This window comes from Lissotriton helveticus, chromosome 5_1 (genome assembly GCF_964261635.1).
Source record: "Lissotriton helveticus chromosome 5_1, aLisHel1.1, whole genome shotgun sequence".
Classification (NCBI taxonomy): domain Eukaryota; kingdom Metazoa; phylum Chordata; class Amphibia; order Caudata; family Salamandridae; genus Lissotriton; species Lissotriton helveticus.
The window spans coordinates 1,823,104,253-1,823,122,146 of NC_136065.1; the positions used below are offsets into that span (position 1 = coordinate 1,823,104,253).

Sequence of the window (17,894 nt, forward strand, 5' to 3'; positions counted from 1 at the left end):
TCATATTCCAACATTCATGCAGGTCTCAAGTAGCGATGACTCCTTGAGCCCTGCCTTGAGGGACCTCTTTCATCAAGGTCTGGTTGGGGGAAAGCCAATAGAAACTCCAAGCAGGCAAACCTGATTTGTGTTGCTCTGCGCTGAAATTGGGCAGCCCTTGCTCTTAGGCAGTTTACTCTTTTCAGTTATGCCATTCTGGTCACTGTCCTAACCCCTGTCCTGTTAAAAACCACAATTTTTTTATAGATATGATCGAAGCTACACCAGTACCATTATAATTTTTTTTCCACTTTTAGCCAGTGAGTGTGTTTTGTTTTTCTTCACTTCCAAAAAATCTCTTGTCTGTTCTTAGTAATGGCGGTAATAATTACTTCAGTGCCATTTAGGCTTGTCGGCCTATTGAAGTACCCCTTGGAGGATAGGCCTTTCCAAATGTTACAGATCCCCTGTCCTATCATTTCAGAATAAAGGGACATATTCCTTAAGTTTGAGGATTTTCACTCTGGCTTCTCTTTGAGCACAGTGTAGCATTCATTGTGCCTGGTCTCTAAATACCTTCCTGAAATTAACCCTGTGTACCTGTAGAGCATAGTTAAGAGTACACATTTTTCCTTCTGCATGCATCGCTTCCTGCACCAGGTGTTTACTGTTCACCCAATAGGGCATGTAGTTTGGATAGCTATCACTTGTCTAGTTGGATTGTATTCTGATAGATACTGAAATCCTGACTTATTTGAACATTCCCATAGTTTGCAGTGCAGACAAAACCTCTGCCCTTCACTTGAATGTTCGTCATTAGCATGTAAATATTATGTAGCCTTATGGTGTGATGTGTGAATGTATTTATTCGCTCTACTCTGCTGTATTAAACCTAGCCTATAGAGCTGTTTATTCTAAGTGATCGCTTTTCTGACTAGGACGCTTATAGCATGGCTTGATTATCCACTATCCAAAGTGTGTGTTTTTATGTGTGTCTCCCTGCAAATCACTGGTGTCAAACTTCCGAATTCAAGGACTGTTTGTCTGAAGCATACTATTTTATTTTAAATTAAGCATGTAAATTAAGTTAAGTCTAAGGGCTATATTGGCTGCCAGAAGTGATGGGCCTGGATAGGTTTGTAAGCTCAAGTTCCCAAGATCAATTCACAGCAATATTTGTTCATTTGAAATGTTTAGATATTATTCGAATTGAACATATTACTACTTAAATGTGTTTTGGATTACACTGTCCTTTGTGTCTCAATCTTTCACAGCAACGACAAAGAAGAGAAAACCAGAAAAGGTAAATGTAAATTGTTTTTCGAAGGCAAAAATGTGGGTAGGAACATCTGCAGTATCCCACCTATACCATTTCGAAATTGACCAATGTGTTTTTTTTCCCGAGGTGGCTGGTCATGCTTGGGTTGGGGCGGGTGGAGATTTTTTTTCCAACAGATTTTATTAGAACAGATAGAAACCGTGATCATTTATGTATGAAATGCTGCATTTCTTAGTGTCACCACCTACTTGCAGTGCCTCTCCTGGCTACCATGTTGTCCATGCTGTAGCCAATAAGTGTAAATGGAGGTATGGTCGCAACCATCCAAATGCCCAATAGTGAGTGCCATTTCGACCAACATATTGAACTTTGCTATTTTGTAGCTGTTTTCTCACCCATTTCCAGAAGGGCTGTAGTTTGGGGCATTCCCACAATGTAAGAATGTTACCGCCTGTTGGAAACCCCTTAACAGTTGTCATCTGTCGTTATGTCAAACCTCAGCAGTTGCTCTTGAGTATAGTGTAGCTCTTGACTATAATATATATGAAATGAAATGAAAAATTATATTTGTATAGCGCATAGACTACCCGGAGGCCTCGCAGCGCTTTAACTGAATTCCAAGACGGTAGGCTGGGGTAATTAACAAGCTCTTCCAAACAAGTGAGTTTTTAAAGACCTCCTGGATGCCATCCAGTTGTTGTTCTCTCTAAGGTCAAGTGGGAGGGAATTCCATATTCTCGCAGCATTGTGTGAGAATAAGCGACCGCCCCAGCGAGCTTTGTTTATTTTAGTCGTGGTGGCTAAATGCAACGAACTGGAGCGAAGAGCTCTGAGGGGGAGGTAGGGAGTAGCTAGGGGGGTACATGATGGCTGGGCCTGTTCTATGAATGGCTTTTTGAACAAGGCACATGGCTTTGAATTGTACCCTGGCAGCCACAGGAAGCCAATGTAGCTTCTTTAGGGCATGTTTGGCCGACTGCCAGCGTGGAATATTAAAGAGCAGTCGAGCCACACAGTTTTGGGTGACCTGGAGTTTGTTGACCGCTGCCAGTGGATGTATATACAGGACTTTGTCCAGTCTTCTTCTAGTGTTGCAATATCTTGTTCCCATTTCTTTGTGGAGTATTGTTTCTGCATAATATTTACCAGGATTCCATAGTCTTGGGAAATCTAGTGTTTGTGTAATGATGGAAGATTGTTTGTGTATGTACTATTTGGTCGATGGCATCTGTAGGTATGTAGATCTCTCGGAGTCTGGAAGATCATATTCCTCCTGAAGTTTATTGACATTGGGTCCCGCATGTCTCATAATATGGATATGCCATTTAAGTCCCATTTCTGTAATCGCTCAAAAGTCTGCATTTCTGAGACCATTGACAGCGCCTCTAAAGTAAGCAATACTTTCTGTCCAGTCTTGCGTTTAATGTGTTGCCAAATTTTGACCACCGTAATTGCATCTTGTGGCCATACACTAGGTGTGTTCTCTGAAGACAGTGTCCCATCATGTCCTCTTTGACCCACGCCCGTTAATCTGCCATCATAGATGAGTCATGTAGTATGATATACATACAGTTCTCAATAAATATTAATTATGAAGCCCAGTAGTTTTTACATAGGTTAGGGAGGGATATCCCCCATGGTATATGCCTCGTTGTAGTATTTCTAAATCTAACTTGTCGGTCCTCCAGCCCAAAGCAGTTTGCTTTGAGCCCCATAAATGTTCCGAAAGTATTTATCAGAGAGCAGATAAAGGAGTGTTTTCAAATATGTAAAAAAGAGGACCGGGAGATAATTTTGAAACGTGCATGATGTACCAACCACAGAAATATGTTATTCTGAAACTTACCTGGGAAATTCCTATCATGATTTTTATTACTTTAAGGGTAAACATAACGCAAAATCTCTATTTGGCATCCCCACCAGTTTCATTAAGGAATGGCAGATGATATTTCTCACTGCTAGGCCATTGAGGTACACAGATGGCCCTTTTTTTAAAATCCCTCAAATTTGTAAAGCCAGATCAGGAGTTGTGCTGCTTCTCTGCATGTAAGCCTAGGCTCTGGAATTCGTTTCCTGACCATCTGCAAGCCGACCCCTTCTGGATAAACTTCAAGAGTGGCTTTAAAACCTGTCTGTTTGAACAGGCATTCTAGTAATTCTAGCTCGTTGAATCCAGCTCAACTTACACTAGCTCTTAGATACCGTTTGTGGTAGCACTGTATACATTTCAAATGATGCAATTTCGGCACCAGAAGTTGTAAGGTTTTTTAGGGGGTACGGGGTTGTTGTTACTAGGCACTTCATACTTGTGATGGAAGGACGTGATATCCATGGTGATGAATAGTTAATGGCTTTTCTCCTATAGCACGTAGAGTACCAAGTAATAAACTGCTTTTACAAAGAGATCCAAAGAAATTATTATTTATCTGAATAAGCATTTTAGTACAAATAAATAGATTTTTCCAAATTGGCTTTGGAATCTTAAGCAAATGTTTGCCGGCCTTGGATGGTGAAATTGTGCAACTTTTAACAAGGGATTATTACGTTCTTTTTATATAGCACTTGTTATCACATTTCTTTTTGGAGTATTAATTTAGCCAAACGACCATGCATGAAACACATTCTTCTGTTATGAGATTTCCACTATCCATTATTTGTGGCTTTGCAAACTTACCTTGACTAGCGCAGTAGCTTCATGCAGCTAGTTTAACATGAATTTATGCTGTGTTTTCATGTGCTGCATGTATAAGGTGTTCTTGAGCCTGTCCATGCCTTTACTTATTCCTCAATGATATTTTGTTGGAGGTAGCCAGTATGTAAAGTGCTAAACCCACAAGTGACATAAGGCTGGCTCTACTGGAGAGAGAAATCAGACGAGAAATAAGTGGTCTGAAAAAAGATTTGAGTCTTCTTTCAAACCTTGTTCTGGATGTCATTGTCGTTAGGATTAAATCTTTACCCAGGATATTGAATCCCCGCCTGTGTCTGTAGCAGATTTAATATCCTTGTCTATTATGCTAGTGTAATCTTTGTTGAATTTTCATTCTATTCCTTCTAAAAGGCTGTTAGGTGTAGCAATATCATTCGTTGTTTGACAGCAGCGCTTTCTTTGGGGGTTGTGTCCATTTAGCTAGTTCGTCCTAACATGTTGGTGGTATTAAAGTGTGCCTTTTTTATCGGCATCTTCCCCAAAATTTGAGTAGGTCCTCTTGCTGTTTCGTGTTCTGATATTTCTTTATCTAACTAGTTTTTGCATGGACAGTGTAGTTGAGTGGCAGGTTACGATTTTATCGAACTAGCCTTTGCATGGACAGTGTAGTTGAGTGGTTACGATCACTCAGCAGACATGCTCTGGGTTTGTAAATTCAGCCTCTGGTAAAAGCGCTAGATATTTTTCAATCTCCAGGATGGGTGTCTTCAAACTGTTGAATGTGTTTTATTGTAGATCTTTTCAACACTTTTCATGCCTAGCTGCCATTCTGCACACCTGCCACTGGATCTATAGCATGATATTAAAGAATATCAGCATTTACATGCTCCTGACGGGAATGCAGTTGTCTGTGTGGAATAGAATTAAATGTGAGAAATGTCATATCCGTACCAGAGATTGCCCACAATTTTATAGCCTCTTTAAACTGTTACATCGATGATGGTAACTGGATCGTAGAAGCAGTTATGTTGAATGTTCAGCTATCAGTGCTTGTACGAGCACTGTGGACCAGAGGAGGCAATACTCCTTTTGTTAGGCTGGGTTAAATGCCATTGGGGCCACCTAGCCCTGATTTGATAGGTTACCTTTTAAGTACCAGATGCCCACTTGCATGGCTGCCCCCTTGTCTCCCTGCTAACACCCATGTCACTTTTGGCTGAAATGAGGCAGTTCTATTTACTCCGCAATGTTCCAGATGGGTGCCCCTCCCTAGATTCATAGAACCCTCTGTTGATGTATTGCTCTTCTAACAGTTTTCTCCTCCTGCTGCACGCTCTGGCATTCATAAATCACTTACTTGTACATGGGATGGAGTTGTTCTCCTTTCTGGTAGTCGGAATACTGCTCTCCACTGGAGTGAAAGCCCATCCTCCATCCTATTGAGCTTCTCCACAGAGGTCCTCTGTTTGCGTACTAAAGGTTATGCTACTTTCCAAAAACAAATGTTAATCTGTGATTAGAAGGCGTAGTGGTGCTGCTCACATAATTTCGTTTTTTAAGCAGGCAAGTTCAATTTTTCTTGACTGATGCTATTTTATGATTATCGGAGATGCAAATGTGCATTTTCTTAATAGATGTTGGCAAATATGTGTCCCTAATGTGCAGTTTCATCCCATTGTGTATGTGAAAACATGAATATTGGATCCACAGATTTGTAGGCAAATTGTAAATTTTCGCATACGGTATGCTGCTGTCACAAAATAAAAAGCTGTATAGGCTTTACTTCTAGAATGTTTTTAGGAATACCTTAGTAGGTCTTTATGGCTGATGCCTGTTGTGTCTAAAACTTATGTTAAATATTTTTAGAGTAGTCTGTGCAGTGAAAATGGATTTTCCAGAAATGCTTAGAATTGAAATGTCCTTAACATTGCAAATACGCTTTAGCAGCATGAATGGTAGTGGATCCACATGCTGTGCATCATTCGCCGGTTGCACACACTATTCCCGCTAGCTCAGGTCATATGAAAATGAGCTGTTCAGAGAAGAATAAGGCTTGTGGACATACACCTACCAAGGGTTCAAACACAAACGAAAAAGTGGCCAGGCTAAGCAGACCCATTTTGGCAACAGTGGTTCTCGTTGGTAACATTCAAAGAAACAACCTATGGGAGGCTAAAAAACCTCGAGTAATAAATGCCACTTTGCTTGAGGTTGTTTAGTCTTCCAATTGGTTATTCGTTAAATGATATCAATGAGAACCATTGTTGCCAAAATCTGACTTCATTCCCAGGTTTTAATGGATTGCTCTTGTAGCCTAATAAGGCATGGCAAACCAGCAAATAAAACAACAAATTGCGGAGAGAGGAGTTTTTTTAGGAGTGGGGCAAATTCTTGGTGGATCTTTTTGCAACAGAGGAAAACACAAAATGGCAAAACTTTGATGACTCCAGGATCGACATCGTTGATCACTGCAGAATCCTATGTCAATAGACTGGTCCGGAATATGTGCTTATTCTTTTTACCCAGTCCAGCTGATATTACGGGCGTTAGACAGATAAGCAGAATTTTGTGATTGTGCAGCTGCAGCTTTTTTCACACAGCTCTGGATTTAATGCATTTGTCATGTAACACTTCATCTGGTGTGTAATCTGCAGATTTTAACAGAAAATACCCTTTGTTTCTAGCTCAAACGGTTTAAAAGTTACTAATAATGCAGCAACATGTGTTGCTGCACAGTGGAGGTCATTTGCAAAGGTCGACTGGATTTGAGCGTCAAAATGCTACTAATGAGGTGCAACCTATGGCCAGACTGTTAACAAGTGTAACGAGCATTTGCAATGCAAAAGTCTCGCATTTACGAGAGTTTGAGCTAATGGCATTTATAAATGACAATGCCTTTTATTTATGTTTTGGTTTTTAAAACATAAATAAAAGGCATTGTCCTTTACAATGCCAATAGCTTACGTTCTCACAAATGCAAGACCTATTGCATTACAAATGCTAAAGAAAGGTGTGCAGCCGCCATTAAAGAGAGAGCGCGGTATGTGACGCCTTTACAAAAAAGCATTAGTTTGTCAAGTAGACAAATGTTTTTTTTTTTTTTGTAAAATGCTGTGCTTTGACTTTAATGTCGCCCAGGCCCCTGTCTTTAGACACGGCTCATCTAAAGAAAGGTGCGCGGCCTCCATTAAAGTGAAAGCGCAGTATGGGGCGCTTTTACAAATAAAATGCGCCATGCTGCCCAACAAATGCATGCAGCAGTGCTATCCTGTGCAGGGAGCATTTTTTTAAAGATAAAGTGCAGCGTCCATGATCTGGCGCTGTGCTGTCATGAAGGGAGGGTGGGTTAGGGAGAGCCTGTCGTGCCTACAACAGCAGCTAGAGACATTGGAGAAAATAGTGGTCACAGATAGATAAATTGGACTATGTAAAAAAAATCATTAACAGTTCCCTACAACAAGGACTCATCCCCGACTCCCTCAAGGTAGGACAAGTCACGCCTATACTCAAGAAACCTACAGCTGACCCGGCCGACCTTAACAATTACCGCCCTATCACCAATATCCCCACCTTGACCAAACTGCTGGAAAAATGCGTACAACTCCAACTGACAAAACACATTGATCAGTTTGACCTTCTCAACCCTCATCAATCAGGCTTCCGAGCAAGACACAGTACGGAAACGGCTATGACGCACATAATTGATGACGCCCTCCAAATCCTTGATCACAATGACTCCTGCCTCCTCATCCTACTTGATCTCTCATCAGCATTTGACACCGTCAAACATGAGAATCTACTTGAGCTGTTAAACACCAGAATGGGTCTATCTGGGACTGTTCTCAAATGGTTCACTTCCTTCTTACATAACCGTTCTCAGAAGTTCAAGATCAACATGTTGTCCTCGTCTGTACCTGTAACATTGGGCGTCCCACAAGGATCTTCCCTATCCCCCACTTTGTTCAACCTAGTCATGGAACCACTCACCACCTTGCTTCAAGCATCTAATGTACACTTTCACATGTACGCTGATGACACTCAACTCTACCTCAAACTAGAATCCCCGAAGACATCAAACTTCTGAACTCCACGCTCAGAAACACCCAATCATGGTTGGCTGATAAATCACCTCAAACTTAATGCGCAGAAAACCGAGTTCCTTCTGATCTCACCTCCTGCGAAAATATCCACCACCCAATCCTGGCTCAAGCACCTAACCGCACTCAATATCCAACCCACCATCGTGGACTCAGCGAAATCCTTAGGCATCACACTTGACGCCAATCTCAACATGCAGCAGCATATCAGCAAAGCAACTAAAGGAGCTAATTTCCAAATCAACACTTTGAGGAAACTTAAACCCTTCTTCCCAGCTAAGGACTTCCAAACCGCAGTACAAGCCCTAGTCATCCCACGCATAGACTACGGAATTGTGGCTCTCAGCGGACTCTCCCTATCTACAACCGCACCAATAAGAGCCTCCTTGAACGCTGCAGCGAGACTGATCACTGGATCAAGAAAACATTCGCATATTTCCCCTGACTTAAGATCCCTGAACTGGCTGCCTTTTGAAGACAGAATACAGTTGAAAATTGCCTGCATGACACACATGGCTGTACACCACAGGTCACCCAACTACCTCACCCAAAAGCTGACTGTATCAGGAGGCTCGAGAACCAATAGAAGCTCAAGAAATCTCCTCCTGAAACCTCGAAGATTCCGGAAGGAAAAAACATACAAACGCTCCTTCTCAGGAATGGCACCCAGGATTTGGAATGCACTCCCTCCCGAAACGAGGCTGATCTCCTCCACTGCATTTTTTAAGAAAGAAGTAAAAGCCATCCTAATGGCTAAATTCACCTGAACTCTATTTTTGGTCCGATCTAAGACTTTACACCGACTCTGTACTAGCTGTTTATTTGATTATCTACATGTATTATGCTTTTATCTGACTGCGATCTTATTTTGTTACTCACGTATTACCTTTTACCATTATTGTAACAAAAAGTCTGCTTAATCACCCTCTTGTTTCCCTTACCCCTTCTTTCTGTAAAGCGCTCTGATATCTGCAAAGATCTTGTTCGCGCTATATAAAACTTTGAAATAAAATAAATAAATAAACACAACTGGTGCTATGTAAAGCGCTTTGATACCTGATTCGCTTCGGGTCTAGTTCGCGCCATATAAAACTCTGCAAAAAAAAAAGTAAACATTTTAGTAGTCCTGGGAGGTTATAAATGCAGACAAGATGGTATTAAGGAGGGACTACTAAGCCTGTTCAAGAATTAAAAGCAAGGTTTAGAAAGGACCGTTACAGGAGCCAATTGAAAAGATGGGCGGAGCTTCAGGTCCATACCTGAATACAGCATGCCTAGCAGAGCAGCGCATGCGCTGCCCAGGCTCGACCTAAAAGGCAAAATAATGAAGTAATACCATCACAAAATGTGCTGCATTAGGCCACGCAATATGGCTTTTTACTCCGCATAATTTAGTCAGCCCTGCCACATAATTTGGCTTTGCCCTGCCACAATTACAGTGGCCCTGCAAAGAAGTAACCAGGACACTAATCCTTATACCTCAGTTGGCCAGACAGACCTGGTTCTCTGATCTAAGTAGAAATGGCATAGGCTAGACTACCAGCTCATCAAAACTTGTCAATGCACAGGGGCTAGGCATGTCACCCTGAATCAGCCAACCTGAGCGTTCTGGCATGGCTCCTGCAGATCGAGAGTCTGGTCACCTGGGACTTCCTGATAGGAGATGGAACGCCTACCACACGAAAATGCCAAACCGCAAAATAGAACTGGTTGATACACAGGTGTAATTGGATAGAATTTATGGAAGTTGGACACAGGACACTATTATTGTTAAGTACCTTGCTCGCCTGCTAGGTGAGGTCCTTTCATATGTCTCAGTAAAAGTAAACCTCATCCATAGGAGCCTGCACAAGGTGCATTGTAGAAACCAGTCTCTTTAACATGTTGGTAATCAAGAGATTAATAGAAGGAGCAAAAAGGGTACCCAAACCACTGTGGAACCGAAACATGGTGCTAATAGAGTTGAGGAAATCTCCATCTGAGCCTATACAAAAGGCAGGTCTCAATGGCTTAACACTCAAGACAACCGTCCTAGTTGCCATTAGTTCCTTGTATAGAGTTAGTAAACTGCAAGCACTCACAATACAAGAACCTTACTTGCGTATATAAGGACATAGTGGTAATGAGGACAAAATCACAGTTTTTGTCAATGGTTATTTCACATTTTTTTGTCAATCAAGCAGCTATCTGTTTTTCCCAACACTTAAGATCACAAGCCGAGTGAACCCTTCCTCCACTGAATGTCAGAAGGGCAGTCATGTATTACCTGCAGTAAACACATCAAATAAGTAAGGGAAGCCAATTTCTTCTCTCCTTTACACTGGCAAGCAAAGACTCACCAGTCATCTAAGCAATATCACAAGATTGATTGTCCAGACATGATACAAGATAGTAGGGGTAGCAATGGGACTTAATCCAAGCGCGCACTGGACAAGAAAGGGAACAGTACTGGCATTGGAAGCTAATGTTTCCATAAATGATATCTATATGGCAGCCTTAGGGCCTTACAAACATACCATCACAAAACATTAGTTTATGAATATCCAAGCTAACGGGGAGCCACAGGTAGGGTTAAGAATATTAAAGCACTTCTTTTCTAATAAACACTAATTTCAAAGCAGCCTCCCAAGGATGGAGTATACTGCTACAGAATCGATACACAACATGTTGCATCCAGAAAATATTCATGCTGCAAAACGAAATGGTTACTTACCTTTTAAGAGTAGTTTTGCAGCTTTAAGAATTTTCTGGATTTACATGCGGCTCGTCCACCTCTTCAGAAATTAGGCTTGAAGACAAAATGTGTATATAAAATGTAGAAGGAAATAAGAAGCCACAAGGGTAGGACTCGAGAGGCAAAAAGTCTGAAGATGGCGACCATGCAGAAGGGCTTCTATGGCATACGTCTGACGTTCATAAGGGTATGGACATGACACCAAATGGTCAAAGCCCCCCAGAGAGTTTAAAAAAAGGGGGCGTACAGGAGACAATTCAGGAACGAACCACTCAATTGTGGAATGATGCACAGCATGCAAATCAAAAAATGTTTTCAAGTTGCCAAACTTCTACAGGTAAGAAACCTTTTTCATACTCTTGAATATTGCCTGTAGATTTTACTTCAGGTATCAGCCAGATTTGATGGGTGCTCGGATGTACTAGTGAGGTTGCAGTGAGAAAACAGAAGCAATATTAATTTTACCCGTCCCTAGTGGTACACTCCTAGTTTGTCTGTCCATTTATGTCCAAGACAAACCTGTAAAATTAGATTTTTTTAAAAATAGATAGAAAATTGATAGAATTGCCTTTTGGAGTTTGGCACATGTTTTAGCTTGGAGAATAACTATGTCTAGCCCCCTTTTTCTTTCCTTGTATTTCAGAGGTACGTGGCTCCAAGCCCCCATTAATTGGGCATAGAAATTTGCTGTAAGCATTACGGACACTTTAAATTACGCATTTATTCTTGTTTTATGAGTTGTATTTCTCATTATTTGAGTCTAACTTTGTTTCTCAGTTGGTCAGATATTAAGAAAGCCTAGTAGTGCTGACCGGGAGTTGTTGAGCTCCAGATCTATTTTACTTTTCCTTGTATGTCTTCTATTTCACAGCTATTGCCACAGTTCTTACCTTATTTAAATTAAATATTTTATTTTTTTATAAGTGTGAACTAAATAACAGTATTTCATCAATTGTGTATTTGTTTGATAAATGCCAGTTTCCATATTTTTGTATGTTTTACTGTTCAAATCATCAAAATTGCTTAGCCCTGCTTCCCCAGATTCCAGTAATGAGCCAGAAGGGTTTCCCGGATTCCAGTAATAGGCAAGCAAGGGCCCACAGACGTCAAAACGGTTAAGAACCACTGCTCTAGAAACTCTGAGCAAAAATGGGAGTTCATGGAAAGAGCTTTGGCAAGTGGTTACTTCTGGGATATTCTGTGGTTAAAAAAATAAGACATGCAACCAAAATCGCTATGCACCTCAGAAATAACTAAAACACACCTAATGGTTTGGACAAACCAAACATGGGCTGACTATTGCTTTACTCTCCCATCCACTCTAACGCTGGATTTCCCTTTGTCTGGACAATGAGATTTGGTGGCTGGAAGAAGAGGGAATGTCTAATGTTAAGGGACACATTCAAGAAGGGACAAAAGATTTTTATTTTTATAGACTGGAAGAGATTATTTCAGATTTCTAAAACAGAATATGCAATAACCCAAATCAGGCAATGAGTTACGCAACCAAAAAACCCCAAAACCGCCATTAGACCATTACTTCCATTTGAAAAACTTCTCGCGTTTACCACAAAATGTCAATTCCTAATTGATGGGCTTCCACTTAACCAGTCAGCTTTTCAGGCACAATGGGAATTCAAAGTGGGGAAGAAATTTAGCTGGGAAGAGTATTGTGTGAAGCTGACTCTTTATATGATCTACCAAAAAGAGGCATATCGTGCATAGAGCCCAGGTATTCCCTTATAAATGGACAGGGGCTTGATCTAGCAATCCCAACGTGCTCTTCTAGTGGGTAGTGTGGTTGAGCAGCCTTAGGCTTATCAAAGAGGAGTGTTGGACATCTGCAAATACACACAACAGTCAATAAATGATGCACACAACTCTATCGGGGGATCCACACCAATTTATAAAAATAGCATGTATCTTTATATGTATTTAAGCATCAGAATCAATTCAATCCGGTAAGTACGTTTTTCAAGGGAAATACTTTTGCATTTAAAAAGTCGACACATTGCAATTCTCAGAAGCTTCAATGTTATTACATGGGAGGAAAAACAAGTACAGCATTCAGGTACAGTACAGCGACTTACAAGACCAATCTCCTAGACTTAAGGTGAGTGTAGGGTAAGGTCCTAGGTAGCACAGGTGGTCCTCTTCTCCTCCGGCTGGGGCGGCAGCGTGCAGAAGGCCTTTGGGGTGTCTGGTTTCTTCGTCCGGTAGCACTCACGGTTGAGAGGTCTTGCATGGAGAGGCTGCAGGCGACGTTGGAGAGTTCACTCGGGGTGAAAGCACAGTGGACTCTGCCTCTTAAGAGGCCGGGGCCCTCGCTGACACCATTGGCCCACTTTGAGTCTGACTGGGGGTCTCCGGTGCAGTGGTGCTTGGTGGCGTCTAGTTTTGGCTGTCTGCAGGATGCAGGGGAGCAGTTCTGATACTCCAAGGGAGTTCTTGCTTTCTGGGTAAACGACTGGCTGGTCTCCCAAGCTTTGGAGGCACAGCTGCTGCATGACAAGTTGTCTTGTGGTGCAGTTGTCGAAGTCAGCAGGCAGAGTTTGTGCCAAGTGAGTTTCTGGATCTTCTGTTCCTTCTCTTTGCAACTGTTCACATCCGTCGTCAGGTCAGCAGGATCTGATTTTCTGGTGCCAGGGGCTCCCCCATAATACTGAATTTAGGAGAGTGTATGGTAGTAGCCAATGTCTACCTAGCCCTGGGTCACTGCATCCCTTATTTGACCATTGCGTGTGAAGTGGGCATAACCCTGTACCACAGTTCCTAAGTTTACCATCACCAAGATGGCCAACTCTGAAAAATCATGTTCACTTCAGGTTAATCCACCTAGGGTTGGTACTAGCCTGGGGGTAAGCATGCCTACCTGACTAGCTAATTTCCCCACCTGTTCAGGTGCCAAAGAGCTCAGTTTCCTCTCCTGTGAGGGGAGCCAGACTCACATTTCAATGGGGTTGGCTTCTTTGAAATGCCTTGCAATGCTAATCAGGAGGCCATCTGTGGGGGTGGGGGGGTTGTGAACATCCCCTTTCCAAGCAAGCTTTGTTTCTGATCTCCTAAGAGCAAAGGTCTGTTGGGGGTCAGAAACCCGTCTGTGGTGGCAGGCTGGCAAAGAACTGTCAGTCAACACATCAGTGACTAGTAGGTTTTCAGGGGGCGCACTTCAAAGGTGCCCTCTGGGTGCATGTATTAATAAATCAAACACTGTGGTGCATGTATTAATAAATCCAACACTGTGCATTTAATAATACGAAATGTTTGATACCAAAGATCCCTAAATTCTGTTAAGCCATCATGTTACTTGGGAACCCGTTTTCACCAGTGCCCAGCACATTTTAAATGCCTTCCCTGTTCACTTGCACTGGCAGTAATGGAACTGACCAGCACTGGGGCATATCTACTCCTGCAGATAAGCCCCTTGTGATCTAAAGCACCCTACCTTAGGGCTGTAAGGCCTACTGTAGGGGTCAATTACAAATACTACATGCATTGTTAGGCAACATGGCACACAGGGATGTGTGTCATGTAGTGTTTTCACTTTTGTCTGCAACAAAATACGCTGCCTCCAGTGGCAGTCTTGCATGCGTTTTGGTGAGGGGTCTCTTAGAGTGGCACAACTTTTGCTGCAGCCCTTGGGGACCAGGGGTACCATTTACTAGTGACTTACAGCAAGTGCTAAAGGTATCGGCAATTGGGGGAAATAATGGTACAGTTTTGGGGAGGAGATCTGACTCTGGGGACCTGGTTAGAAGGGACCTAGTGCTCTTCCAGTCAAAATCACATCAAATAGCAGGTAAAAAGTGGGGGTGGCCATGTCAAAAAGGGAACCTTTCCTACAAATAGGAGCGCACGTAGAACAACCTACATAGAGGTTTTAGAAGTATCCAACACAGGGAGGCAGAATATATACCACTTATGGGGGTGGTATCTGACTCTTAACCGGATCAGGCGGAAAAGGAAGTATCCCATGACATCAGATGTTTGCTGGGGATGTGGTGATAAGAGGTATACTTTCTTGCACATTTTGTGGAATTGTGAGGAGATTATTTCCTTCTGGAAGTAGGCCCCTGATCACATCGATCTGATCATGGGAGGGTGTGTGCCCAGAAATCAAATCTATATTGCTACTAAACATTAAAAGGGGCAGTATAACTGGAAAATACCTTCCATTAAACTACTCTGGAATAATCTATTTGGAGCAGCCAAGCGTCTAATTACACTTCATTGGGTGAAAAAAGAAAGCTTGTCAGAGGGGCTATGGACCCTAATTTTTTTGCAAACAATTGCAGTGGAGAAACTAATACACAGCATTTTGATAAATTTGCATCCTGCGATTGGGTACTTGTCACAATTGCCCTGTGCACACTATATTCGATCCAATTATTGTGCCTAGGGAGTGGGAAATGTTAAAACAAACTGACCACTGTGAACAAGGCACTGGGACCCTACTGGAAATGGGAGTGGAGGGCTCTTCACAATGTTCTTGTTGATGCAAGGTGCTGGGGGCAAGGGATTTGGTGGGGATTGGTGAGGGTGCATATTAGAGTTTGTGTTTTACATTGTTTGTTAATCCTGAGAAGGTTATACTTCACTGCTCGTAAACACAAAGAGAAATAAACCAGCATTTGAGAGAGCTTTCCAGTGACACAATAGACAAAAGGAGAAGCTATAATTTGAATGCCAGCTCTTTGCTACCTGTGAGATGCTGAAAAGTATTATTTTATCAATTAGCACATTATTAGCTGAAAATGAATAAGGTATGTTATCCAAAACAAACCCATATGGTAAAATTACATCTCGCCCGCCTAAATCTGGTTGTCTTAAAGGAACAGAGTAGTGAAGTCTTTCCTGAGATACATGTGGGTGGTGGATAAATGGGTGCAGGGGTGTTGCACACCACCCTCTGCTAGAGATTTTAATTTCTGTCCAGTTCTTTCATGGAAGCATACTGTGTTAAAAGTTTTAATGATAAAAGTCGCACTATGGGGAGTTTAGAAAACAAAGTGTGTGTGTGTGTGCAATTCTAATAGGTTTGACACTTGCACTCAAGTGCTGCCAAAAGCAATAAACACATGACGTAAACGCATGCATCCATCATCGCTTATGCATGCGTAATGATGCTACAGTGCTCTAGGTTGCTGACACAAGCATGAGTTGTCCGGTCATTTTGTTTTAATTTAATGTTCCAAGATGACGGACCAGTAAATAAAAAAATATATATAAAATGTGAGCCACCGCCCAGCTGAGCTCCTAAAAAAAAATGACCAGGAGCAGAGGATTATTGGTGGAACAGGCAGAAGGTGGAAGAAGAAGTTAAACTTCGATGAGCTGCTGAAGCAACTTGGGGGGGGGGGGGGGGGTAGGGGAGAGGGACGGTTGAGTTTGCAAGATGGGGATGCAAAGAGGGAAGCAGTGTGTGGTGGAATAGCAAGAAGCCATACGCACTCCCACGGTGTGCTGAAGTGAAAAGGAAAAGTAATCCTTGACTTGGAACCGTGGAGGGATACACATCACCCAATAAAAATGATGGTAAAGAAATTATGCTTCGGGATGAATGAATGAATAAATGAATGAAATAAATCTTATAACGCGCTACTAAGCCCAAAGGCATCAAGGCGCCTGATGAGACGCAACACAATAAAAGGAAGGAAAAACATTGAATAAGATGTAGGCAAATGATATTGGCAAGAAAGCCAACCAGTGGTAAGTAGTGGGTTGACCCGAAGCCAACTTCAGCTATTAGTATTGTCCACAGTAGGTGTTTGACGGCAAACAGCTAAAAGCTGTCTGTAGGCGAGATCTAAAATAGCATTGCTTTTATGCAATAAAATATCAAATAGTCCCTAGCGCATTCTTTTTAGGATTAAACTTTTTTATTGACTAAGAATAAAGCAAATAATTCACACAGCAAGTCACCTACAGCCCCATCTGGGCCGGCCGCATAAATCCGATGTAGGGTATCAAACTGTCCCTGAAGCATTAACGTGGTGACCTCTGTGTAAAGAATGGGCTGGCCGCCTGAGGGGACAAACCTGGGAGCAAAAGACGCTAAGAATGTTCAATATACCCTGTGGGGAATAAGCATGTTCATGCTGATGATTTGCTGTATGCAGTGGAGGCATAGCATTTGCGCAGGAGGATGAAAATGAATTAACATAAAGTAACTTACAGAATTAAACAAGAGACCCCACCCTCTCGCCTTCCCTTCTTGACTGTCCGAGTGTGTGCAGATGCTAGGGAGACCATCATGCTTCAGGGGGACAACACTGTGGTGAATAGCTTCTCCCTAAGCGGGCGGCACTAATTTAAGGATACGCAGGTATGCGGGGCAGGTAAGTTCTCTGAATTCCTTAGACAGGATATTGATAAATGGGGACCATATTTTCACATCGGTTGAGGGATCTTCATTACCAGGCATTGGCAGGCATTCCATGCCTAATGGTGTCCAAAGTTGGTGGAGCCATTGTCTGTGTTCTGGAAGTTTATTCGAGCACCTGTTTGCCAAAACAACTGTGAGAGCTGCATCAATGGCCATGGCTATCTGTCGCTCCCTGATGAACCGGAGCAGGTAGGTGAGAGTGTAGGGCAGTCCCAGGAGTATGTAAACGGGGAATTGTGGGATCTCAGTCTGGAAAGCACAATCTATGTCATTTAACACTAGCTCCCAAAATCCCGTAAGCTTGGGGCAGTTCCACAGTAGGTGAATTAGTTACCCGGGGTTTCCACAGCCTCTCCAGCACTGGCCATCAAATAGTGCATTTCACTTTTGCATGCGTGGTGGTGTAGTGGTATAGTACCAGTAAGAGGTAATTTTATAGGCTGTTTTAGTGTGACCCGAGTTGAATGCTGTGTAGTGGAACCTTTAGAATATGTCCCCTCCACCCCCATTCTTAGTCGGAGATGTTGCGTCCAAGTTCCTCCTCCCACCGTCGTTGACCAGGCGTCTTGTGTGTGTAATGTTTTCATGAGGAAGCGATAGATTTCAGAAATAGTTTCGTATCGTCTGATTTAAGGTACAGCCATTTATCGAAAGGGGCCATGGGTCTGCTTCTGTTGGGGTGTACGTTTGGACCTAGCACCCAGTGGGTGAGTTAAGTGTGCTTAAACCTGTCTTGCTCCGATAATGAATATTGTGATTTGAGATAATCA

The 17,894-nt window shown here is 42.3% G+C and overlaps 1 protein-coding gene across 3 annotated transcripts in view; it reads left to right on the top strand.

The window, feature by feature from the left end:
* Positions 1-17,894, top strand: part of ATXN7L3 (ataxin 7 like 3) — a 157,156-nt gene that overhangs the window by 14,575 nt on the left and 124,687 nt on the right. For all 3 annotated transcript variants that reach the window (XM_078645195.1, XM_078645194.1, XM_078645196.1), the window contains exon 6: positions 1,254-1,282. In XM_078645195.1, coding sequence (XP_078501321.1) covers positions 1,254-1,282 — 29 coding nt within the window. The remainder of the gene's footprint in view (positions 1-1,253; positions 1,283-17,894) is intronic.